Below are 23,484 nucleotides of genomic sequence, written 5' to 3'. Positions count from 1 at the left end.
ACAAATGAAGGCTGCTGCTTTCTTATATATAACTCATTTTTGAGAAGACTACTTTCACCCTCATTTCAACATTACTACAAAAGAAGAAATGTTTGCTGTTTCAGGAGCTTGCCTCTCTCTAACTTGACAAGAACAAAAGGTTTAGTGACCCAGGGAACAAACAATATAGTTAATTTTCATGTTTTAAGTGTCCACACATTTACTTTTCATCTTTTACTAAAAGATGAAAAAGAAAAATACAATTTTAACTTAACTCTATTTTGTTGCAAATTAAATTTCTGGCCAGTAACACAAACATACCTAAAATCTGCAGGAAGTGATCTTACTCCCACACCAGCATCGCTGGCTGTCTGAGCTCTTAGCTCCTCTGCAGTCAAAAGGCAGTGAAGGCGATAAAGAATGCTGGGGAGACAAACCGCTTTTCTCCACAGTGATGCTGGAATTGGATGTATAGCACAGAGTTCTGGAACTAGTATCTTAAGAGTAAAGAAGAACACAGTCTGATAAATATAAAGTACACACAAATAATAAAAGATCAATTTCACTAAGGGATAATGATGAGAATCATAAATGTTATTAATATCAAACTTTTAAAAACAATCCTTTAATCCTAAATTGGATTTATGAAGATGGCTCCATGATGCATCAATGGACCATAATTAACAGCAAAACTCAATCCTTACCAACAAAGACATTCAAAATAAATTCAGTACCCATGATGACCTCCCAGAAATTCACAAGTCATTGTCATCTTGGTAATATATTATTGAGATGTTAAAATACGTCATGTTTGAGCACATTGTATTTATGTGTGTGTACATATATATATGTATATGTACATATATATGTTTGGAACAATAACAAATGAAAAAAGAGGACATGAATTTGAAAGAGTAAGGAGGGGCATATGGGAATGTTTAAAAGGAGAAAAGAAGTGGTAAATGATGCAATTATAATTACAAAAAATAAAAGAACCATTTTAGAGAACATTTGGTCGTGCTAGTAGCAACTCATTTACCTGTTTGTTCTGCAGACTTTCCCATTTGGCTTTCCTCTTTTCAGCACTGCTTAGAGGAAGTGCTTTCCCCTTCTGATTCAAATGCCGAGGTGTCAAAAGGTTAAGTCTATAAAAATTTCAGAGCAATTTTATCAAACAAGCAAACAACAATACATGCTCACAGTGGCTGGACTCCAGCTTTGGTATGCCTATAAGCTTTCTAAGGAGTTCAGTCAGCACAGTCCTCTACTACCCGGTCAAGTTTTTGTGCAAAGGATTTCTTGATTTCAAAGTCCATGAGTAGGCAGAGGCACTCTGACCCCTAGAAAGCAAGCCCATACACAACCTAATGTCATTTCTGCAGCTCTTACCTGGAAGATGTGTGGTCGACATCCAGCAGTGGCTGGTTGAGATTGGTCAGGTCAAGGTTGTACTTTGTTTTATAATATTCTGCAAAAGTTTCATATTCAGGGGAAGGAAATTTACTGAGTGGGGTAAGATCAGTGTACACATCAGCTACGTAAAATCGATGAGGCTGATCAAAATTGCGGTATCTAAAAATAAAGAAAATCAAGTTGTCTTTTTGTGTACATCAACTATCCTCAAAGCACAAATGGATTAATGTGGAAACATATATCACCATTAAGAATTCAAATGGCTAAATATAAATAACATTAGTGAAAATTAAAATACCAAAAATATATTTCAAGAGGTTGAGAATAAAAAATTTTATTTCTATTAAGTAAATAAAACAGGTTCTTCACTTTCCCCGTTTGTTCTTCTAAATTTCTTTCCTTTGATAATATGAAAAGCTAATACCTCCTTCAAGTATGTTTCAACAATCAAGAAAACTTAGCAACACCCTACAGAGTAAATCCTTTGTAAACACAAGGCATCCAATACACAAGATGTATTACATTACCTATGATAGTGATAGTCCAGTGAAATCTTTAAAATGTGACTTTCAGATTGGGGGTGGGGGAATAAAGTAAAGGCAGAGGTCATGAATATTTATGAATGTAAGTCAGTGTCAATCAACCAGAACTCCAATTCTTTGTAAAGTATCTGGATTTAATTTATTGCCTCAAGACTTCCATTCCCTATAATTTTGCAAAGTAAGAATGAGTGCTCTTCCCACTCTCCAAAGGCTTATTAACAATAATCCTCTTGGAACGCCTGAGGCGCAAGCATTGTTCCCAATGAACTTCTTTCTCTCATAAGGTTTTGGAATTAAAGGGATAAAGATTATCTTTAAAAGGCTATCAATATTATTTACATAAGAAATAATACTTTTCACAAAGTAAATCCTTTCACATGCGAAGTTTGAACTTTTGCTTGAACGAAGTGAACATGAGAGATGTCACTGCTCACACCCACAGCACGTGAACAAGCACACCCTTTTGCAGCAAGTACTGCTATTTTCCTTCTCAAACACCTACCTTGGAATGATAACTGCATCTTGGTAATCTTCTAACTTAAAAACAAACGGTGTTTCTTTTGAGTACTTGGTGCTGGGAATGCCTATACGAGCTTCAGACTTCTCAATATCCTCCATGAATGTAAAGTCAATGTCCAGAGTGCTAGAGCCATTAACTTAAAAGAAAAAAAAGACTCTTTAGTGTGGTAAATATAACACAGATGAGAGTCCTATGTAAGATAAACTATAATGAATCTCAAGCTGTCCATGTAAATAATATCCGCAGGATACACAATAAGTCAGTTACCAGCAAAACTCTCACCATCCAGCTACAATGAACCAACACAGAAAAGTGGGTTCCTTCTTACCAACATTAAGAGGTAGAACACAGTATGCTGACTCAGCGCCTATAGGTTTAAACTCTAGGGCGGGTTTTTCCAGGCGAAGAATATGTGAGAATATATACTGGTGGAGTCTTGTAATCAGCTCAAGCATTTGTTGAGACAATGTGAAACCAGACTTCTTCAGCTCAATGGATATGGTGACCTCTCCAGAGCGTGTATACACAGGAAAGTGAGGAATCTTAGCAAAAAGAAAAGCAAAGCATCCTTTAGTCAAGAGGTTTACTGCGTCAGTTTACCCAATCTCTGAGTTCTAAGTGGCACTTTCAACAACATGGTGAAGGGTCTACCTGAGGTATGGGTTTGGCGGTCAGGATTCCAAAGCATCTTGTGGTGTCCTCTGGGGGATAGAGCTTCCGTCGCCTGAAGTTGAGTTCATCAGGGAGGGGGGTAGTTAAGACCATCCCTATCACATACAGGTAACAAGGCTGATCAGGTTTGGGGTAACTCTCCCTCAAACACTCTGGAATCTAGAATTGGAAAGAATTAAGCATCAAGTTCAAGTACAAATACCCATTGTTCTACATGTTGGCAAGAAATTTATTTCTGGCTTAGGATTTTAAAAAAGCTCAGAAGGTACTCTGATGTGAGATTCCCCTCTGTATGCTATGAATATGTTTTATTACCACTGGTTAATAAAGAAGCTGCTTTGGTCTATTATGGCAGGGCAGAATATAATTAGGCGGGATATCCAAACAGAGAGAGGGAGAATCTTTCAGAAGGCTAAGTTAGGCAGACACCATGTAGCTGCCAAAGGAGGAAGATGCCAGAACCTTACAGGAAAGCCATAGCCTTGTGGCAATACACAGATTAATAAAAACGGGTTAATTTAAGATATAAGAGTTAGTTAATAAGAAGCCTGAGCTAATAGGCCAAAGAATATGTAATTAATATTAAGCCTCAGGATGGTTATTTCCTAAGTGGCTTCAGGAACAGGTGGACAGAGAAAACCTGGTCAAGGGTGACCAGTAGGCCAGAGAATATTTGTAGCTATGGTACTAAATGTTAAGATTTCTGGGAGGGGGCTGGAGAAATGGCTCAATGGTTAAGAACACTGGCTGCTCTTCCAGAGGACCTGAGTTCAATTCCAAGCACCTACATGGTGTCTCACAACCATCTGTAATGAGACCTGGCACCCTCTTCTGGCCTGCAAGTATACATGCAGACAGAAGACTGTATACATAATAAATAAATAAATCTTTATATATAAAAAAAAGATTTCTGGTAGGTCAATATTTCTAAGGTCTGAGCTTCACATTGGCCTAAGTTTACCTATGTTATAATACACTACTCATGCCATGCATGCTTGTGGTGATCAGAGAACAGCCTGTCAGAGCCAGTTCTCTTCTACTGTGTAGGATCAGGCCTGCTGAGCCAGCTCTACTACTTTAGCATAATTTTAACAGCTCTCATTATGAGAATGAATCATGGTAAAATTACATCAGATTTTCTAAGCTTTCGACATTAACAAGACTCATAGATTAATGTCCACAGCTCTGAGGTTCACTGGCACTCTGCACTGGTGGTTCACAGTTACACCTGTTATGGACTGGCTAAGAGACAGTTCTGATTATCTAAGAAGACAAAATGGGTTGGTCAAGGAGGCGAGATAGACACCATGTGTCTCATGAGACAGCACCAGTAGTATTTATTACAAAAAATTTGTTCAACAGGAAAAGTGAATACAAAGGGCAAAAAAACTACACAAAAATAGATAACAGGATTTGAAAAGAAGTGTGACTTTTAAATACTGAAAATGCTTACTTAGTTAGGGTACAGATATTTAAGTAAAAACTGCAAAAACAAAGTAAGAAACACATATTTAGGCGAGATAAAACACAATGAAATTTGCTTTCATTTGGGAACCTTATTCGCTAAAAATGTTAGTATTTTAAAGATCAACACTTCTGTCAAGCATGAGATGCTGATATTTGATCTCTGCTAGGATATCACAGGTCAGGCAGATTCACAGCACAATCTCCTCCATCTTTTGATGCCCCTTCCCATCTCCTGCAGAGCAGCCTTTTCATCTGCCTACTTCACCATGTAAGTGATGATCTAAGCAGCAAGGGCGAAAAGACTAGAATTGTCCCACTAAACAATGTCTTCTTATATGAAGTGAGCTCCTTCTGAGCTTTTGAAAGACAAGACAACACCAGAAAACAAGCCCAGAACAGTGAACGTCTAGTAAAGGGAGCTTCTGGGGATGCTGGGAATCAGGAGAATGAACTGAGACCCACAGTTGGTCCGAGTTACAAGCATCTAGGAAAACATCTGAGCAGAGCAGTTTAGGATTTGATCTAGCAGGAAATAGAGTCAGAAAGTCTGATTTTTATTCAGTTCTAACCAATACTAACTGCTTTAGGGTAGCACTGCCTTCGCTTTGTGGATCCTGGTCTTCCTGGAACACTGGTCTCCTCTTCATCATGTAAGTCAAGCTCTTCTTCATATTTAACAGTCTCTTTCCCAACAGGCATCAAATGTTCATCCAGTTCACCTAAGACATTTAAGAGAGCTTATGTCAGCAACATAAATTTTGCCTAATAAGTAAATAACCTAAGACAACACAATACTGAGGAAGCAAGTGAAAAAATGATGGTAATTGAAAGTCCTTTGCCTTTAAAAATGTAGGAGATGGCTCAGCAGTTAAGTGCAGAAGACCTGGGTTTGGTTCCCAGAACCCACATGGTGGCTCACAACCATATGTAATTATAATTCCAGAGGATCCGATGCCTTCTTCTGTCCCCCACAGATACCAGGCACACACCTGGTACAAATACACAAATGCAGGCAAAGCATGCATACACATAAAATAAATAATAAGAACAATGTAAAAGTAACAGCAGGTAACTATGTAGAGGATCTATCCTGACACTTGTAAGTCCAGCATGGGCAAGCCTACAAAATCTAAGACCCAAAAATAAAGTATCAGTGGGCTAGTCCCACACATCCCTTTTAAACACAAGCTTTTTTTTTTTTCCTATTTAAAGGATTATTTTCTTCACCAATATAGACTAACCTAATAGTCTAACAAACTATGTGGACAGTTCAGGATCCAATAGTTAGTGCATTTTTATGTATTTAAAAAGGGTCAATAACAGAAGTAAAAAGTGGCAGCTGTTTATAGTGAAACTGTAAAAAAGTCAAGAGTCCTGCCCAGCACTGTAGGGTCTCTGAGTTATAGAAAATATGTATTAAACCCACCAAAGTATAGCAAAAGCAGCAAGTCTAAACCCTGACAAGCTCCAGAAACCTACAGAGGCCTCCATGTGCTTTTGTTGTATAATTCTGTCATTTTTTTCACTCACATATGCTTTCAAACATGTTACATACCAATCTTGTGCAGTTTTTCACAGCAAATGAGAGCTACCACTCTTTCAGCCAACCGTACACAGCCCATTGGTGGACCCTGAAAGCAACAACACAGTTTACCAACACACTGAACAGCCTCGGAACCTCTGCCCTGGTACTGGTGCTGATGCCCAACTTGCCAGAACAAGTTTAAAAATACCAACAAGTTTTCAAAAATTCTAGCTGTTTTTTGTTTGTTTGTTTCCCCAAATTCTGGTGGTACTGGGAGTGGAATCTAGAGTTTCACACAAATGAGGCAAGGGCTCTACCACCAAGAAACATCCAACTCTGAAATGCCCATCTTTTAAAACCATGACTAGTAAAAAAGGAGTTTAAAACTAAGACGTTACAATGTCAAGTAAATATGCATTTTAATATAGTTTAAAGTATATTTTCATTAGTCAACAAATACACAACAAAAAGGTAAAGACATATTAGAATCTAACTATGATATATATTAATATGGAAAAGCTTTTCTGTGGACTTAAAATTACTCACTTTGGAACATCTGCAAATTAGTATTGGGTCAAAGAAAGGGCAGTAGTTTACAAAAGGCAAATTTCAGCCAGAGCAGCTGAACTATATTTAATGAATTCTGTATCACTGCATGCAAAGCCACAGCTGATTTCTTTAAAAGGTTCAAATTATTAAGAGCCTAAAGAGAACTTCCAGGAGTCATCTGGTCAAGTTCAAAGAGTTTGCAGAGTGTATTCTATAAAAATATGAACATAGAACTATGTGACTTACAAATAATTTTTTAGAGTATAGATTTAAAACCAAATTTATAACTTGGATGTCTTAGAGAAGCTAGACAAGCCCTAATGGCATACTTCAATGCAAGTCATGTCTTTTTCTTAACTTACAACAATGGAGGCTCGAAGAGGTGAGTTAATCGGAAGATAAAGAGTTGAATAAAATGTACCATCAGGTAACTCTCGGGTTCTACATTTGGGAGCTAGATGTGTAAACGGATCACTTGGTAATCGAGCACAATATCTGTGAAGAAAAGAATTCTGAAGTTGAATCTACACACGAGGAACTGATAGAAAACTGTCTCAACATTCACAACATCGCCTGTTAGGCTGCCATTTGCATAAGGAATGTTCTTTGTTGCTCCTTTACCTTGAATAGGACAGAACTGGGCACTGGAAATGGATGTGTGTTAACTAGGTAACTACATTATTTAATCTTATTTTAATTAAAACTGAAGCTTGCATTTAAAAGGTTGCCCTGCACCTAGTGTTCTGATACTGCACAATGCAGAGAAGTGCTCTGATGTAGCAACGAGAGTGCATTAGCGGCATCAGTTTCTTATCTCACACTTGCCAGCAGTCATGGCATAGGTAAAGAAGGTATCAGGACAGCAGGAAAGCCTAAGGTTGAACCTAGAGGGCACCAGAATCAGAAGCTCCATGAGTGGTAGCATAAAATGGCAGCAGAGCAGAAAGCAGGCCTGAAAACTCACAGGGGAAGACCAGTGCAGCTAGGGTACTAGGAAGATAGGAGAGGCTGCTGGACGGGTGGGCTGAACACACACTTGACACCTGAGCACACTGGATCAGCTTTCTCACCACAGGAAGAGGGAAGTGCAGAGATAAAAAGAAATTTAGAATGAACCTCAAGCCACAGTAAAAATGGGGTCAGCAGAAGCAAAGGATGAGACATAATGTAGATATGAATGTATGCACATGGCATACATTAAGTAGGCAGATGTCTGGCTTTTCTTACAAAGAGGCCTGACAGTAGGACACCCCAATGCCAGCTAAGGGTACAGCTCATGCCCACAAGTCCATTTCCCAACACCATTATTATTAACTGCCATTAATAAGAAACAGGACCACAGAAAACAACCACAATTAAAACATAAGCAAAGAACTCATTCCACTTTAAATTTTTGCACTGTGTAGTGCTGAATTTTCCATTAGCAATCAACTATCATTATCAAGAATTAATTTGGATTTCAGTATAATTAATTTTCTCCTGACCAGGCCTAGTTTATATACCAGGATAAATCTCATTTAAGGACAAAACAAAGGTGCAAATAAATGTAAGAGTTAATTTACATTTTTACCTTGGAAACTATTTTAAACATTAAAATGCTGTCGGAGTGCTAGGAAATTCTCACCTGCCCTTCACCCAGAAAAACCATTCAGGTTTCACAAAAACATTCTTTGTAATCAAAGCATGAGGTTGCACCAGGCTGTCACATCTCCGTATCTTTGATCTTTCCTTGATCTAAGTGACCTTGTTTTGCACCTCTATCTTTTGGAGTTTCCATAAGATTTTTCTCAAGATTAAGCTCAGCTTATACATTTTTGGCTAATCTGTCCTGAATGTGACTGCTCAAACTGTCTCACTGTGCTCACTGTACCTTTATTCTTCTTGGTGGTAGCACTTGCCACTGGGTACAGTCTGCCAATGCCCTGTTGTAAAGCTGCCATTTATGCACTCATAGAGACAGACCACACGATGCTGCAGGTTTAGACTTCGACCTCAAACACTGACAAATGATCTAATCCCTCACCTGTTGACGTGTCCAATGGCAGTGTTAATCGTGACTCGTGGACCCCCGTCATCAGGCCTCAATACATATGGTGGGAACACATCATCATCATCTACAACGGCATCAACGTCAGCCTCAGCACCATCCACTGACTTTGAACACTTGTTTCTTAAGATCTGAGCATTCATAAACAAGATATAGGGTGAGAACAAGAATCTTCTTTGCAACATGTTAGCTTTCTGACTTTGTATCTACAGAGAAAACTCTCTATCCAGGCATGGTGGCACTTGTCTATAACCCTAGCATTCAGGAGGCTGAAGCACAATGACCATGGGTTCTAGACCAGCCTGGGCTACACAATAAAACCCTGTTCTAAAAAAAAAAATCTTTTCATGTATGCTGTGTGACACAACCATCTCTCCTAATATACTTCAAAAATCCCAAAGCCATTTGTTGCAGCAAAGCTCTCCACAGAATCCTCCCAGCTCCAGCCATATGGAAATACACTGTACACAGATTATCTGGCACTGTGCATGCACACACAAAAGACACATCAGTGTCTTGTTGGTAAACTGTCTCATCACTCTCCTGCCACAACTCAATCACTGGTACTATGCTGTTCACATTTACAGTGCCCATCAGACACACTTTTCAAATGACCTTCAGGTCCTTTGGCACAGATATTTTACTGGGGCATTCTAGATTTCTGTATTCATCTCAACTTCCTTATATGTACACACTGCTGAGACGAGACAGGGCTCTGTAGAACAACCTTTTACTCTTCCCATGCACACACATAAAAAGGAAGAGAGATTAACTTTGTGATTACACCTTTTCTATAGCTTTGTAGGTCTTAAGGTCTTCTTCGAAGCTCTTGATCTTGTCTGTATCTGCTAACATCACATAGTTAGAGATCGGGGCTCGTGCTCGTCCTTTAGACTGAACATATGATCGATACTCCGTGGGCAAATCAAAACGAACCACCAAGTTGCATTTGGGAATATCCACACCCTCTTCTACGACACTTGTTGCAATGAGCAGGTTAGTCTCGTGAGCTCGAAATTTCCGAAGTACCTGAAAAAGATTCACCAAGAAAAACAATTCTAAGGAATTTCCCAATAGAAAACATTACAAAATCATTAGCAGTGACCATTTCTGACATATTCCCTGGGCACACACCATCTCTAATGTCAATCTAGGGAAGAAAACTACTACAGAACCAACAAGGCCACAGTTACAAGCCCACAAGCCTTGATTTAATTAAAGGACTTTTCACTGAACGCCTTCAGACTTCAGGCTTCTCCTTACTGACCACAAGCATATTACCCATACAAGTAATGCAGTGAGCCCCTCCTGGAGACCTGTTACTGCTTTGTCCTGCCACAGTGGCACCCAGTGTCTGTGAGACTGTGTTGTGCAAAGATCTGCAAAGATGTCATCATAGCTCCATCACTAAACTCCCCCCAAGTGCACTTGGAATTAAGTCACAAGCACAGCTTTGCTTATTTGCTAGCACCTGAGAAACTTATTTTAAAAAAATAATTAAAGCAAAGGGTAAGTATTTTCACACAAAATTTAAAACCCCATTTCCATCTGTGGAATCCCGATTAGTGAACTTGATGAGATTTAGCTTAGATTTAGCTTAGAACACTTAGAAGATAGACCTCTGAACTGCTGTGGGACAATGGTCTTCTACCCTGTAAAGATTTGTCACTGTATTACTTAAATAAAATTCTGATTGGCTAGTAGCCAGGCAGGAAGTATAGGCGGGGCAACCAGGCAAGAAGTAGAGGTGGGGCAAAGAGATCAGGAGAATTCTGGAAGACTCAGTCTGCAGTCATTATCCAGACCAAGAGGAAGCAAAATGAAAATGCCTCACTGATAAAAGGTACCAAGCCACATGACTAACAGACAAGAATTATGGGCTAATTTAAGATGTAAGAATTAGTTAATAAGAAAGCCTGAGCTAATAGACCAGTTTATAATTAATGTAGACCTCTGTATGTTTCTTTGGGACTGAACGGCTGCAGGACCAGGCAGGACAGAAACTTTTGTCAACACTGGACCTCTTTGTAAAAATGTATCCAGAGAAGTTTAAGTAAAGTTAGAGATGATCCACCTTAAATGCAGGCAGGGCAGCATCAATCCATGTCTTAGGGGTCCAGGTCTCAACAACAAGGGGATAGCAAGCTAAGCAAAGATATTCATTTATTTGCTTTCTTACTAAAGATGCAATATGACCAGCTGTCTCATACTACCGTCACGATCCCATTCCTGCCACAGTAGACTCTCATATCATGAAGCAAAATAAACCATTCCTTACTTAAGCTGCTTCTGTGGGGGATTTTGTCAGTTATAAGAAAAGAAACTAATCTATTTCTCAACATGGCTAAGTTATATAGCACACGTTGCTCTTCAGACAGGTATCAGACTGGCTCTTGGACTTCCCAGACCAAAAATCTGCTCAAAATGCTAAGACCACATGCCTATAACAGAAATTATTCTGCTAATTTTAAGTTAAATAGAAAACAAACAAATGCATCCTGTCTGCCGTCACACTTAGATTTTAGCATCTTTATATGCAGTTTCCTGTATAAGATTTTTAAAAGTATGAACAATTTTAAGCTACATTTACAAATTACAGTGATTTTTAGATATATCAAAAAAAGGTATGCCTTTAAAGGTAAGCATTAAAAAACACCTCAAGAAGACTATAGTTGTTGCTCTGCAGGTCTGTGAAGGCTATAGTAGTCATGGTCTTATTTATTCTCCTATGAGATGTAGATATCTGATAGTAAATCCATGAAAGAAAATGTACTACTTACTAACAATTAAAACAAATTAATTCACCAGAAGCTACTCTAATTTTGAGTATGTCACCAACCCTTAGTCACTTCATGAGAACAGCAGATCCCTTTATAAACAAGTAATATATTATTACAAAGAAAGGAAAGCGGGGTGGGAGAAAGAAAAGGAGAAAATGAAGTAACTGCTGGGGAACTAAGAAGAAAGAGTTTTCATGTCCCAGGTTTCTCAGCTTATTAAAAACCACTGTTGTCATTGTCACCTCCTCTTGCTTTCTGAACTCTGCTTCCATCTGTTTGCTGCGAGGCTGGTTCTTCCCAATGCCATGTCCAGTTATAAAGTTGCTACTGATATAAGCCAGTTCTGGATCTTGTTTGCCAGCTTCCTTTATCAATCTAAGGAAGTAAGAGACATGGAGTTAAACACTTCCAAGGAAAATACATTTTAACTTTTGAGTTTTCTTATTTTCCATTTTTCTACTTTTAGTGTGCCCATGCACAATGCCTGCTTCTCTGTCTGTGTACTACATGTGTACGGTGCCAACAGAGGCCAGAAGAGGGCATCAGAATTCCTGGAACTGAATTACAGACTGTCGTTAGTCACCCAACACAGCAACCAAACACTGGTCCTCTGGAAAAGTAGTATGTACTCTCAATCACTGAGCCTTCTCTCCAGACCCTTAAAATCTAGTCTAAGGTTTCCTTTGAAATAGGAATACAAGTCCAGAGTTTGTACTTGTTCTTGTCTTGCTTGGGCCAACACCCCTAACAAAACAGTTGCTCTAGTTTTACCTCTGTTATTGTGACAAAACACTCTTACCAAAAGCAGTGCTGGGGAGGAATGGGGCCATTTCAGCTTACAGTGTCAGGTCACAGTCCATCACTGAGGGAGCTGAGGCAGGAATTCAAGGCGGGAACTTGATTTGTAGTCTAGCATGCTAGTCCACAGAGCATTACCTCTGACCAGGGAATCTATTTTACAACCAAAAATGTACAGCAGGAACAGAAGATGATGCTTGCTGGAAGGTTCACAAGCCAGTTTTCTTATATAGCCCAGTTATACCTTCTAAGGAGGGTACTACCCATAGTGCATTGGGCCTTCAATTAACAAGCAAGGAAATCCCTCCCATCCCCAAGACCAATCTGATGATCCTCAATTGAAGTTCTCCTCTCAGGTGACTCCAGGCTGTGTCAAGTTGACAGCTAAAGCTTGGTCATTTCTTCCTAACAAGTTTCCAAAAAAAACAAAAACAAAAAAACCAGTGTCCTTTCTCATTATACACATCTGCAGGCTGGGTATTTGTAAAGCTGGCTCACACTAACAAGTAAAAAGGTCACTTTACTTCTAACCTCCAAAGTAGGGATGATGACTTAACAAAAATGGTGTCCCAGGATGGGACCAAGCTAGTCAGAGAACCACACCCCAGACTTGTAAAGACAACAGGCTCTCTTCTTGCAGAGCAGTGAGTGCAGCCTAACCTCACACGTTCCCCCACAGGTGTGACAGTGGTCCACCTAGGTCATCTTACCATGATCACTAGAAGCAGAGTTCTTGGGAAAGTGGGGCCGGTCAGCTCAATTCAGATTCTCTTTTGGCTCCCAGCCCATGAGTTACAGCGTTCACCCTGCAGAGTCCTGGGCTTTTTCACAGCAATGCCATAACCACAATGTTATGAAGGAGCCCCAAGCTATGGCCCCTTTCCCACCTGCTCCTTGGCATTAACCTGTAGTGCCAGAAACCCAAAGGGGCCTTCTGACTAAACATGGAAAAGAGCTACAGGATGGATCACATTACAGAGAACGAAGGTTAACAGCCAGTGCTGCCATTACAGCTATTTGGAACTACCCACATTCAAAGACTCAGCACAGGATAAACGGTTCCACACCTGACCTAAGTGACTCCACATGGTCCCTCTGAAATCATGTTATGTAGTATAAATTCCTAATGGAAAGTTGCATTTTTAAGTCAAACCATTCTTTTTAAAAAATAGATGAAACAGGCTAATATCAAAGAGCTGGCAAAATGTGGTGGCCATGTAGAGTATCTTGTGCCTCCAGTCAGCAGGCTAGCCAGTCTGTTCTAGGATTCAATGACTTTAAATGTTTAAATTCAGAGGCTTCCTGATCTCCCATTCCAAGGTCTGTTGCATTATTGTGATGAATACACAATGTGGGCAACAAAAAAACAGAATCACATGAAAACAAGCAGCACGCCCCAAAGCCTCAAATCTGAAATAAATTACCTTAGAAATAACATATACTGTTCATTTTAGTTTTACACAAACAAGCATCAATTTGAATGGGTGGTTTTAAAATGCACTTCAAGTTACTCCTAATTAAGAATGTGTTTTGCCGCCGGGCGGTGGTGGCGCACGCCTTTAATCCCAGCACTCGGGAGGCAGAGGCAGGCGGATCTCTGTGAGTTCGAGACCAGCCTGGTCTACAAGAGCTAGTTCCAGGACAGGCTCCAAAACCACAGAGAAACCCTGTCTCGAAAAACCAAAAAAAAAAAAAAAAAAAAAAAAAAAAGAATGTGTTTTGCCCAAATTATCAAGCTGGCAGGCTTCAATTAGCTGAAAAATGAAAATACTAACAGGAATTTATTTTGCCTTAATGATGCTGACATCTAATTGCAGAATTGAAGTGACAATATGCACATTACTAAAAATACCTTGTAAGCAACAATGTAATGTTATGTATGTATTCTGTTAACATTAAGCAGAAATGATTGTTCACCTAGACTAATGAAGAGAATGTCTAACCATGTCCCAAGCCTAAGTCATGGGCATCAAGGAAAAGAAAAGAAGTGTCCGCTATCCTCAGCAAGCTAATAAGCGATTAGCACAAATTTCTTTAAGATTTCTTGGCAGATGAACAGGTGAAAAGGCCCACCCTGTGCCTGTGGCTTTGAAAGAAAGTTGATAGCTATGTGCTAAGCTCCATGGTTCTCCCTGGATCCACAACATCAAAGTAAAGAACCAGATTTTTCAAAAACTTCCAACTCACCAAAACCCTGTATTTCTGTAAAATTCCATAGAAAAAACCACTAAGAAGATGAAACTTAAAACACTAAAATTCAATTGTATTACATTCGGGAAGCATAAAACTCTTGTCAAGTTGCTTCTCAGAGTGTCCATACAAGTACTTTCAACCTCTCTTCGGCACTCGGGCAGAGGGAGGACTACACCATGTGCCACATGATGCCTCCCCAGGTGGATTAGGATGGCATGAACAAACACAGAGAAGGTGTACATGAGAACTAGATTACAGAAACTGATTTATGACCACACATGCTACGTAATACAGTCACAACAGAATGAACATATTTGCACACTAACATCTAAAATATCTACCGTGTACTTGAAGTACATTACAACACTTCCCTACCCAGTGTCCCTTAACCCTTAAACTATCTGTCAATGTGCCCAGCTCCTATCCTGACCCCTGATAGTCATTGGACAGTGCACCATTTCTGTGTACACTGACATGTACTAACAGTAAGAGGGAGGAGGTGTTACTACTATTTTATAGATGCAGATGCATAGGTTTTAAAATTAGATAAATTTACAAAATATGTGCCTGTAAAATGGGTATGAAGAGGAGAGGAGGTCCATTGCAAAAATGGCTGATTATGGCAAAAGAAAATACAAGAGCCATACACACACACACACACACACACGCGCGCGCGCGCGCATGCACACAAACACACATATATACACCAGTGTCCCTTAATCGTTATGCTATCTTGTCAGTGTAACACATGTGTGTGTAAATATACACACATACATTATCAACACATTAAAGCAATCTACAAAGCCCTATTAAGGCAAGAACAGTGATGAAGCATCTGTTAGCCAAGTAAAGAAGTACTTAAAACACAAAGGAATGAAGGTGTATAAAGGAGCAAAGAAGCCACCCACAAATAGCTCCTAGTAGCCCAGAAGAAAACAACTGGGCATCTGAATGAATAGTACACTACTAGTAAGGTTATGACCCAAAATTCAGACATGGGTCTGCACTGATCCAATAAATACAAACTGAAAGGTAAGTAAACAGGATTAAGGAGTTAAGGACAATTTCCAAACAACAGGCATATATACACTGCCTTCCCAGGAAGTGGAGGTTAATCATTCCTTCCTTCTGTAGACGGCCTAAATGTGGGAATTTGCTTCCAAAGCATAAATTAAGAAAAGAGAAACACTTCACAGTAGGAAGGTTGGCAGACAATAAGAGAAAATTGAACTTCATCAATGATGGTTTTGTTAAGCCCCTAGTCTGACATGACCAGAGAGAAGTGCCACCTCTACAGTATTCTTTGACATCCCCTACCCCTAGCTTAACCCTGAGAATACCACCAGCCAGTCCAAATGGAGCAGCAGCATATGAAATACCTGACCAATATTCCTGAGCCTCAAGACCATCAGAAACAAGGAAAGACCAGAGAAGACTGAAGAGACAACAATAATGCTATATGATCCCTGGGGGGACAGGAAAGCTGAGGTGGTGACACACACCTGTATCAAACCAATTAATTACAAGGAAGAGTCAAGGTTGTCCTCACCTACACAGTGAGTTTGAAACCAGTCTGCACTAAAGGAGATCCTGCCCCCGCCACAAAAAAAGTGCAAAAGGAATAGAGCTAAACATGTAACCCCAGTAACCCCAGCAAATGTCTAAGACACAAAGAGCACTAATTTGAGATTCTTTCTTGTTAGTAGGTTAGTCTTGACTACATCTCAAAGCAAAAATCACTTGGAGGACAGAAACAGAAAAATGGAAACAGACAAATCCAGAGGTGAAGTGTCTAGAACTACACTAATGTTGGTTCCCTGATTGAGACATGGGCCTTAATCATAGGGAAACTGATGAGAAAACACAGGACTCTATCCATCTGCTCTGTAAATTAAAAATAGTTCAGAATGAAAAGTATTAGAGAGGGAGAAGTCTGAGACAGACAGGATATACATGCAGGTCTGTCCAATGGTGGTACCACACAATCCTAGAAAGGCAGAGAGAGAAGACTGAACTTAATACCTGGGCACCACCTTCTGACACCTGGGTCTGGGACAGGTGTCATCTTCCCCCCATGGAGTACTGTAAACACTGCAGTGAGGGTACACAAGACAGACTGCAAGAGGGAGAACTAGCTGGGCTTGCAGCACACACAGCAGCAGTGTGATTGGCAGGGCCGGAGATGAAGCAGCCTGTGTATTAAGATCTACTCTGTCACACCAAGGAGGCTTTCCTCCTATAAACAGAGGGGAGGAAAGACTCCAGGTTGCACCAAGTTTTTCTAAGCTCAGTTTATTAGAACAAAATTTCTACTGTACCTTTAATTAGATGCCATAAAGTCAACCCTCAGACTGCTCTTCATTCATCCTAGAATACTAACTCCAGCCACATTTTATGAAAGCTTATCACAATTAATCTGATCCTTAAGTCAATAGGAAGTGATTGATTTTAAGTTAACCTTTTCTGGCTAATAATTCTGCAATGAAAATGGACACATCTTTGCATAAAACACATGCAGATCCTAGCATGAGTTCTTTAAAAGCTTTCATATAGGGGGCAGAAAAAAGATAAACTCCCATTCTCTCCAAGCCCAGAAAACATTCATCCTAATGCCATCCATCATACACAGAGCAGGGAGTCTATCCACAGTGTGGTACCGAACTGAAATGCCTTTACCCCAGTCTAAGAAATAACAACCCCACTTCCATTCCCCATCGCCACCCCCATCAGCCACACACCTTTTGGTCCCCTGGCTTGCTTACTGCTGAAAGTGCTTGGTTCTGTTGCTCAGAGACACCCAGGAGCGTTATGATTGTAGAAAGAAATGGAAGTCGGGAGCTGGGTATTAGGATTCTAGAATTGTCTCTGCCACTGACTAGCAATTTAACTTTGAGCAAATCACTTTTCCTCCTGCAGCATTTTTTAGAACTAAGTGGTTGGATTAGATGCTCAGTGAGGTCCCTTCCAACCTAATGTCCTTTTTAAATATAATTCCATACCTCAAGGTATTTCACTTCATATCCATCAAGAGGCCCAGGCTCAGTGACCAGCAAAATCACCCACCTGAAAAGTACCAGATGACTGCTATCCAATCCAATTTCCTATTATTCAAAAAACTTAAAATTCCTAAACATTCAAGAAGCAGTTAAGAAAAAAATCCCAATTACCTCAGGAAACAAAGCTTAATTTCTCCTCAGAGATGACTACTTTCAGAAAAGGCTCTCAAGGATCAAACTTGGCCAATTAATGGATCTCCCAGAAAAGTACAGTCTTAAGTACAAAAAAATAAGGACCCTCTTAAGGAAGAAAACGGTAGAATACCTACTAAAAAACCAAACACACCATATATTAAATGACTACCTGACTCATAGTTAAAGCACAGCTCTGTGTCCAGGTTTCCAGGGAAAAAAAACCCAATATTTATTAAAAGGATAGAAACAGGGATTAACCATTACCTTCACTAATATTCTCAGAACTTTGTAACATTCTCTTCCAAATCAAAATGGTTTTGTTTGTTTGTGTAGTTGGTTGGTTTTTGGTTTTTCAAGACAGGGTTTCTCTGTGTAGCTTTGGAGCCTATCCTGGAACTATCTCTGTAGACCAGGCTGGCCTCGAACTCAGAGATCAGCCTATCTCTACCTCCCAAGTGCTGGGATTAAAGATGTGTGCCACCACTGTCTGGCTAACTCAAAATGTTTTAATATGCAGTCTATAAACCAAACTAAACAGCGAATCTCCCTCTAAATTCTCCCCAGTGCAGCCTTGAAGACTGAACAATGGTCTTTCCTCCTATGTTCTCAAACACAGAAGTCAGTAACAGAAGACTTGTGACCTCAGAATTTTCCCCAGCAAACTATCAGTTCTGTAGAAGAAGACATATTGCTGGCTTGTGCCTGTAACTTAATTTGATTCTGTCACTATCAACCTGGAGATATGATCAGATCCCAAAGCCTGAAAGGTCCAGTCTCTAAGAAATGCTCCTAGTTTTCAGATGCCAGTCCCAAGTCCCAAGCAGCGTCCTCTTCAGAGCAGCCAAAGGGTCCAAAATACTTACTGGTTAATATAATATAATATAATATAATATAATATAATATAATATAATATAATAATAATAATAATACAGGTTAATATAAAGGATACAGATGAATGGATTCACAAGGCAAGACAAGTGAGGAGGGACACATGACTTTACCCTTCCTAGGTCCACACCATCCAGGAACTTCAGTGACCCGGAAGCTCTCTCCTCTAATCTTCTGGGTTTATGAAACTGTTCTTATATGACTGGTTAAATCAGTGGTCACTGGTCATCAACTCAGTCTTCCCCAAACACTTGGAAAAGGCTATGTTCCAATCTTGCCTAGATCATTCTAGACCAACCCCCATCCTGAGACTAAACAATTCTTTAGCATACAAATGATACTTATCATTTTGAAGGTTCTAAGGACTTCAGGACCAAATGCCCAGAAACCACAACGGCATTTCATGGTATCACATTAAGGGGGAAATTTTTAATAATAATAAAAAAATTCATCCTCAATACTCAGATCAAGTATATGCTAAGAGTGTATACAGAAACAGTTGTGTGAGACATGCTCAACGCAAAGCCTAATACGTCAAATGCTGACTGACAACTGACCTGAATCCAGCAACTGCACACAAAACAAGTCATGCTTTACTTCAACTCAACTTTTCTGTATGTTCTCTACTTTGGATTAATTAGAATGAATTAGCGTCCTTTAAGACAGAAATGTCAGTTGTGTCAAAATTAGTTTTTAGAGAAAGTGACTATAGACATTTTATGTGTTAATTCAGGATAGCATGACACACCAATTCCAGATGAGACCTCGTAAAAGACAGAAACAAGCCTGTGTGCAGGCTCTACAAGCCCTCACAGCACTGTTTCCTCACATGAAAACCTGCTTTGTTCTGCATGGGACAGACACTGGCTCAGACAGTTACCTGTTCAGGACAACTGCTGTGTATCTTCTTTCCACAAAAATAATTCCACATAAAATATTGGTAAATGGAGAAGGGAAATTTGTCTCTGGCTTTTCCTTTTCTTCAATTTCTTCATCATCATCATCATCCTCAGAATCACTCCAGGACACATAATTATCCTGATTCCTATTATTGTACCACTCAACACTTTCAAACTGCTGTCGCTCATAGGGCTTGTATTTGCGCAGGATCTCAAGCAGTTTCATTACTTTAGGAGTCACATACTTCAGGTCAAGTGAGGCAGGTGAGAAGTGCTCTTCACACAGTGCATGTATTTTCCTCAGCAAAGTGTCTGTAAACAGTAAGAACTTCCTGTGCAGCTCCTCTTGCTCATGTTTGATGTACTTCTGCAGTTCTCTTACCATCATGCCGGCTACTTTGTCCGCACACCAGGGTCCCAGAACAACCAACACTGCACGGCAATCTGAGAGTATCTAGGAGAAGAGTAAAGAAAACCAAAAGCTGGATAATCATCACATACTTTCAAACAGCTGAACTTCAGCTGTCCTAAAGCATTTCTTCAAAACTAATTTACCCCAACAGGAACACAGAGACGTTAATTCCCTAACATTAGAGGCACAGCTTGCAGCCTTCCCAACTTTCCTGTCACAGATCTATGCCTAGAATTATCTCCTTTTCTCCCAGTAAAGACAATAAATAGCAGCTAAAATATGTAACTGTGAGAGATTTTAAAAGCTAACCTTTAGATGAAAGATTTGTACAATTACAACTGCATCATCTGGTCCCTACTAAGCCCTGTAAAGAGCTATGGAGTGCAGTAACTCAGAAAAGCCCTACTCTTCAAAGACCACAGTAATGTCCCTTCAATTGTACTCATACCCCACATTCCCTAGTCATTCATACATATATTGTTTCTACTATAATGAATACTAAAATGGAATGTTAGGAAGTATGGGTGAATTCTGCCAGGCTAGCACCAGCACTTTCCTCTACAAAGGCGAGACAGTTGTACACCACTGTGCACCGTCCCCTCTGGCTTCATTGTAATAAAAAGCACTCAGTAAAATCCAGAATCTCACCTTGGAGCCTGTCCAGAGTAGCCCAACTTATAACTTCAGCTGAGTTGAATAAAAATGTACAGCCAGGCTCTACATGTGGCAATTACCAGTTCTATATGCCAGCAAGGACATTGGATTGAAAATGAACTAAGCAAGATTCATAGGGTTTAATTAAAAACCCAGCCAAGGCCAGGCACAGTGACACACACCTTCAATCCCAGCACTCAGGAGACAAAGGCAAGCAGATCTCTGTGAGTTAGGGGTCAGACATACCTACAGAGTGAATTCAAGGACAACTGAAGATACACAGATACACAGTGAGACTCTGTCTCCAAAAACCAAACAAACAAAAAAACCAACCTGGACATTGCAGAGAAAAAAACAAACAAACAAACAAAAAAAAAAAAACACGAGAAATTCTGACCACATTTAAGTGAGCATTGATATTCACTGCAAAGACCTACAGTGGTCACTAGTTGTCAAGCATCAATGACATCAGGATCACTGGAAGGGATTCTCAAACTCGTTAGTCCTATGGACACCCTCCTGAGACCAGACTCAGTAGGCCAGGAATGGGTCCCATAATTTTTACTTCCAACAGGATAAAAGGCAGAGTGCTGCAGCTGCTGCTGCAGGTGTGGGGTATTCTTGTTACAAATGTTAGTAAATAGCAGAGGACCCAGACCAAAAGTTCCAGCAGGAACTAACTCATCTGACCAAAAGCAAAGCAAAACAAAACAAACTGGACTCACTTCTTAAACAGGCATAATCCAAATTCCTAGTCCTGCAGGGAGGGTTATAACACACAAGTGACTGTCAAACAAACCCAACCTTAACATATGCTAGCTATCACATGTTCAATGAAAACTGTCCAGCACTAATAAGATAGTTTAAACTAAAATGTGGGAGAAAGAGCCTCAGCAGAAGTACTCCTTCATTGCAGTGCTCAACAGAGAGAGACTCTGCACATACTTACTTGTTTGGAAATCAGAGTAGAATCTCTTTCCTTTGAATGTACAGATACATTACAATCATTGATAAAATTAAGTGCTTCTTCTAATTCCATCAGCAGTCTTTCATAAAGCCCACTTCTGTCAGTAAATGGTCCACAATCTACCACAATCTCACACGGCTGAGAAGTGTATCTTTAAAATCAGAAACAAGCTGTCAATATCATCAGTGAAAATGAATAACTGCTTATAAAAACAAGGAAAAAAGATACTAAGAAAATATTCTAAATGTTAGCAGTATGGTAAAATTTTAGGTACTTATTTTAATTATTATTTTTTCATATTTCTGAATTTCCCCACAGAAAATAAACAGGCTTTTTTTTTAATATAAAATAAATAAATATTATTTACAAGAGGTTTTCCTAAAGGAAACAGGAAAGAAAAGAACGCAGATTGGATGTTTACTACATCTCAAGTATGCTGGGAACTCTACTCTGTCTTAATCCAAATGCAGGAAGGCTGGAAAAAGAAATGAGTGTCAGCAATATTAGGTAATCCCACTGAAACAGAACCAACCACAGTCCTTCGAAAGCTCTTTCCAATAAAAAAAAAAAGTCCCTTGCCTTTTCCCCAAACGACCTTTGCATCATCCTTTAAAAATTCAGTACAACATTCTGATTCATTTACCTCCTCTATCTAGTTTGAGCTTATGTTTCTACTTAAGTAAAAAGGCAGACTCACAGCATGCCTTCCTAGTGGCACTTGGCTTTTCACTGAGTTAGATGCAAGCCATCATTGTAAAGCTAAGGCTCAAAGAACTCTGAATAGATTTCATTGATGTCCAAGAATTGATTTTGTTTTGTAAGTTGACTGCAATCTTTAGCCTACTTAGGCAGAACAAAAACCAAAAATGTTCAAAATATTCAATAATTATTTTTCAGCAACAGAGCTGATCAGGAGAAGGCACAGGGAATGTTTTGTCATTAAATGTACAGCTTAACATATAATCTAAAATTTTTTATATTTAGTTATTTTTTATTATAAGATGTGTGTGTCTATAAATGGGTATATACACAAGTGCAGATGTTCAAGGCTGTGCCTGATGTGAACAGTGGGAACCAACTCGGGTTCTCTGGAAGGGCAGCAATCACTCTTTAACTGCTGATCCATCTCTCCAGTCCCCTACGTGAAATCTTTTTTAACACCTGAAAATCTCAACTGTAAAGTTTTTATTTATTAATTTATATGTTGTGTCTGTATGATGGTGGCAGGCATGTGAGAACTACAATGCGGAGTAGGAGGGCAACTCCGTGAGGTCAGTTCTTTCCTTCCATCTTCATGACAGTGACGGTGAAGAACAGTGCCATGTCACCCATTTTGCAGAACGGACAGGAGCTTGGAAGGGATAGAACCCATGTATTTAACTCAGGCAGGTTTTTATGTGCTGAGTCATTCCACTGACTCTGTCAATATTAACGTATCTTTGTAAGGTAAACTGCCCACTTCCATTCATTTCTGATGTCATTCTCTGAATCCACTGTGTGTCTTTCACAAATCATGACAACCTACAAACACACATGGTGTGTGTGGACATCACAGCTGCTTGGCTGAGGGAAGTAACAGCCTATTCCAAGGGCCAGAAGATTCACTAGCAGGTTACCAGTAAGAACATTAGACTATTCTGATGTGAACTGAATGTTGTATTTACTTACAAACACACATCCATACTCACTGTTTATTCCTGCTCACAGTAAGCCGTTTCCCTACTAACTTATATAAGGCTTCTGTCTGAGTCTTCGCTGCTGCTGTTAGAAAGCACCCCGACAAAAGGAACTTAAGTGGGGAAGGGGTGCAGTTTAGGGATACTGTTTAAAATGGCAGGAAAGTCAGAACAGGAAGAAACTGAAGCAGCTGTTCCATCATATCCACAGTCAAGAAACACTGGGTGCCTAGTTACAGCTCACTTTCCCCTTTTAATTCATTCCAGGACCCTAGCCCCAGGGGATGGTGCCACATGCTTTTAGGCTGAGTC

The 23,484-nt window shown here is 39.6% G+C and overlaps 1 protein-coding gene across 7 annotated transcripts in view; it reads right to left on the bottom strand.

Annotated features, from left to right (window-relative positions):
• The window catches only part of Dicer1 (dicer 1, ribonuclease III), a 69,221-nt gene that overhangs the window by 17,582 nt on the left and 28,155 nt on the right, over window positions 1-23,484 (bottom strand). For all 7 annotated transcript variants that reach the window (XR_012907761.1, XM_075948469.1, XM_075948465.1 and 4 more), the window contains 14 exons: window positions 21,479-21,647; window positions 19,445-19,917; window positions 11,737-11,869; window positions 9,501-9,743; window positions 8,691-8,845; window positions 7,030-7,162; window positions 6,149-6,224; window positions 5,173-5,312; window positions 3,106-3,285; window positions 2,783-2,996; window positions 2,437-2,590; window positions 1,369-1,551; window positions 1,019-1,124; window positions 301-476 (listed from right to left, as the gene is read on the bottom strand). Coding sequence is in view for 6 of the 7 variants with exons in the window: in XM_075948469.1 (XP_075804584.1) it covers window positions 301-476; window positions 1,019-1,124; window positions 1,369-1,551; window positions 2,437-2,590; window positions 2,783-2,996; window positions 3,106-3,285; window positions 5,173-5,312; window positions 6,149-6,224; window positions 7,030-7,162; window positions 8,691-8,845; window positions 9,501-9,743; window positions 11,737-11,869; window positions 19,445-19,917; window positions 21,479-21,647 (2,535 nt within the window). In the remaining variant the exon portion in view is untranslated. The remainder of the gene's footprint in view (window positions 1-300; window positions 477-1,018; window positions 1,125-1,368; window positions 1,552-2,436; window positions 2,591-2,782; window positions 2,997-3,105; window positions 3,286-5,172; window positions 5,313-6,148; window positions 6,225-7,029; window positions 7,163-8,690; window positions 8,846-9,500; window positions 9,744-11,736; window positions 11,870-19,444; window positions 19,918-21,478; window positions 21,648-23,484) is intronic.

This window comes from Microtus pennsylvanicus, chromosome 14, assembly GCF_037038515.1.
Source record: "Microtus pennsylvanicus isolate mMicPen1 chromosome 14, mMicPen1.hap1, whole genome shotgun sequence".
In the NCBI taxonomy this organism is placed as follows: domain Eukaryota; kingdom Metazoa; phylum Chordata; class Mammalia; order Rodentia; family Cricetidae; genus Microtus; species Microtus pennsylvanicus.
Note: the sequence above shows the minus strand (reverse complement) of the source record. Positions and strands in the feature narration are given on the sequence as shown.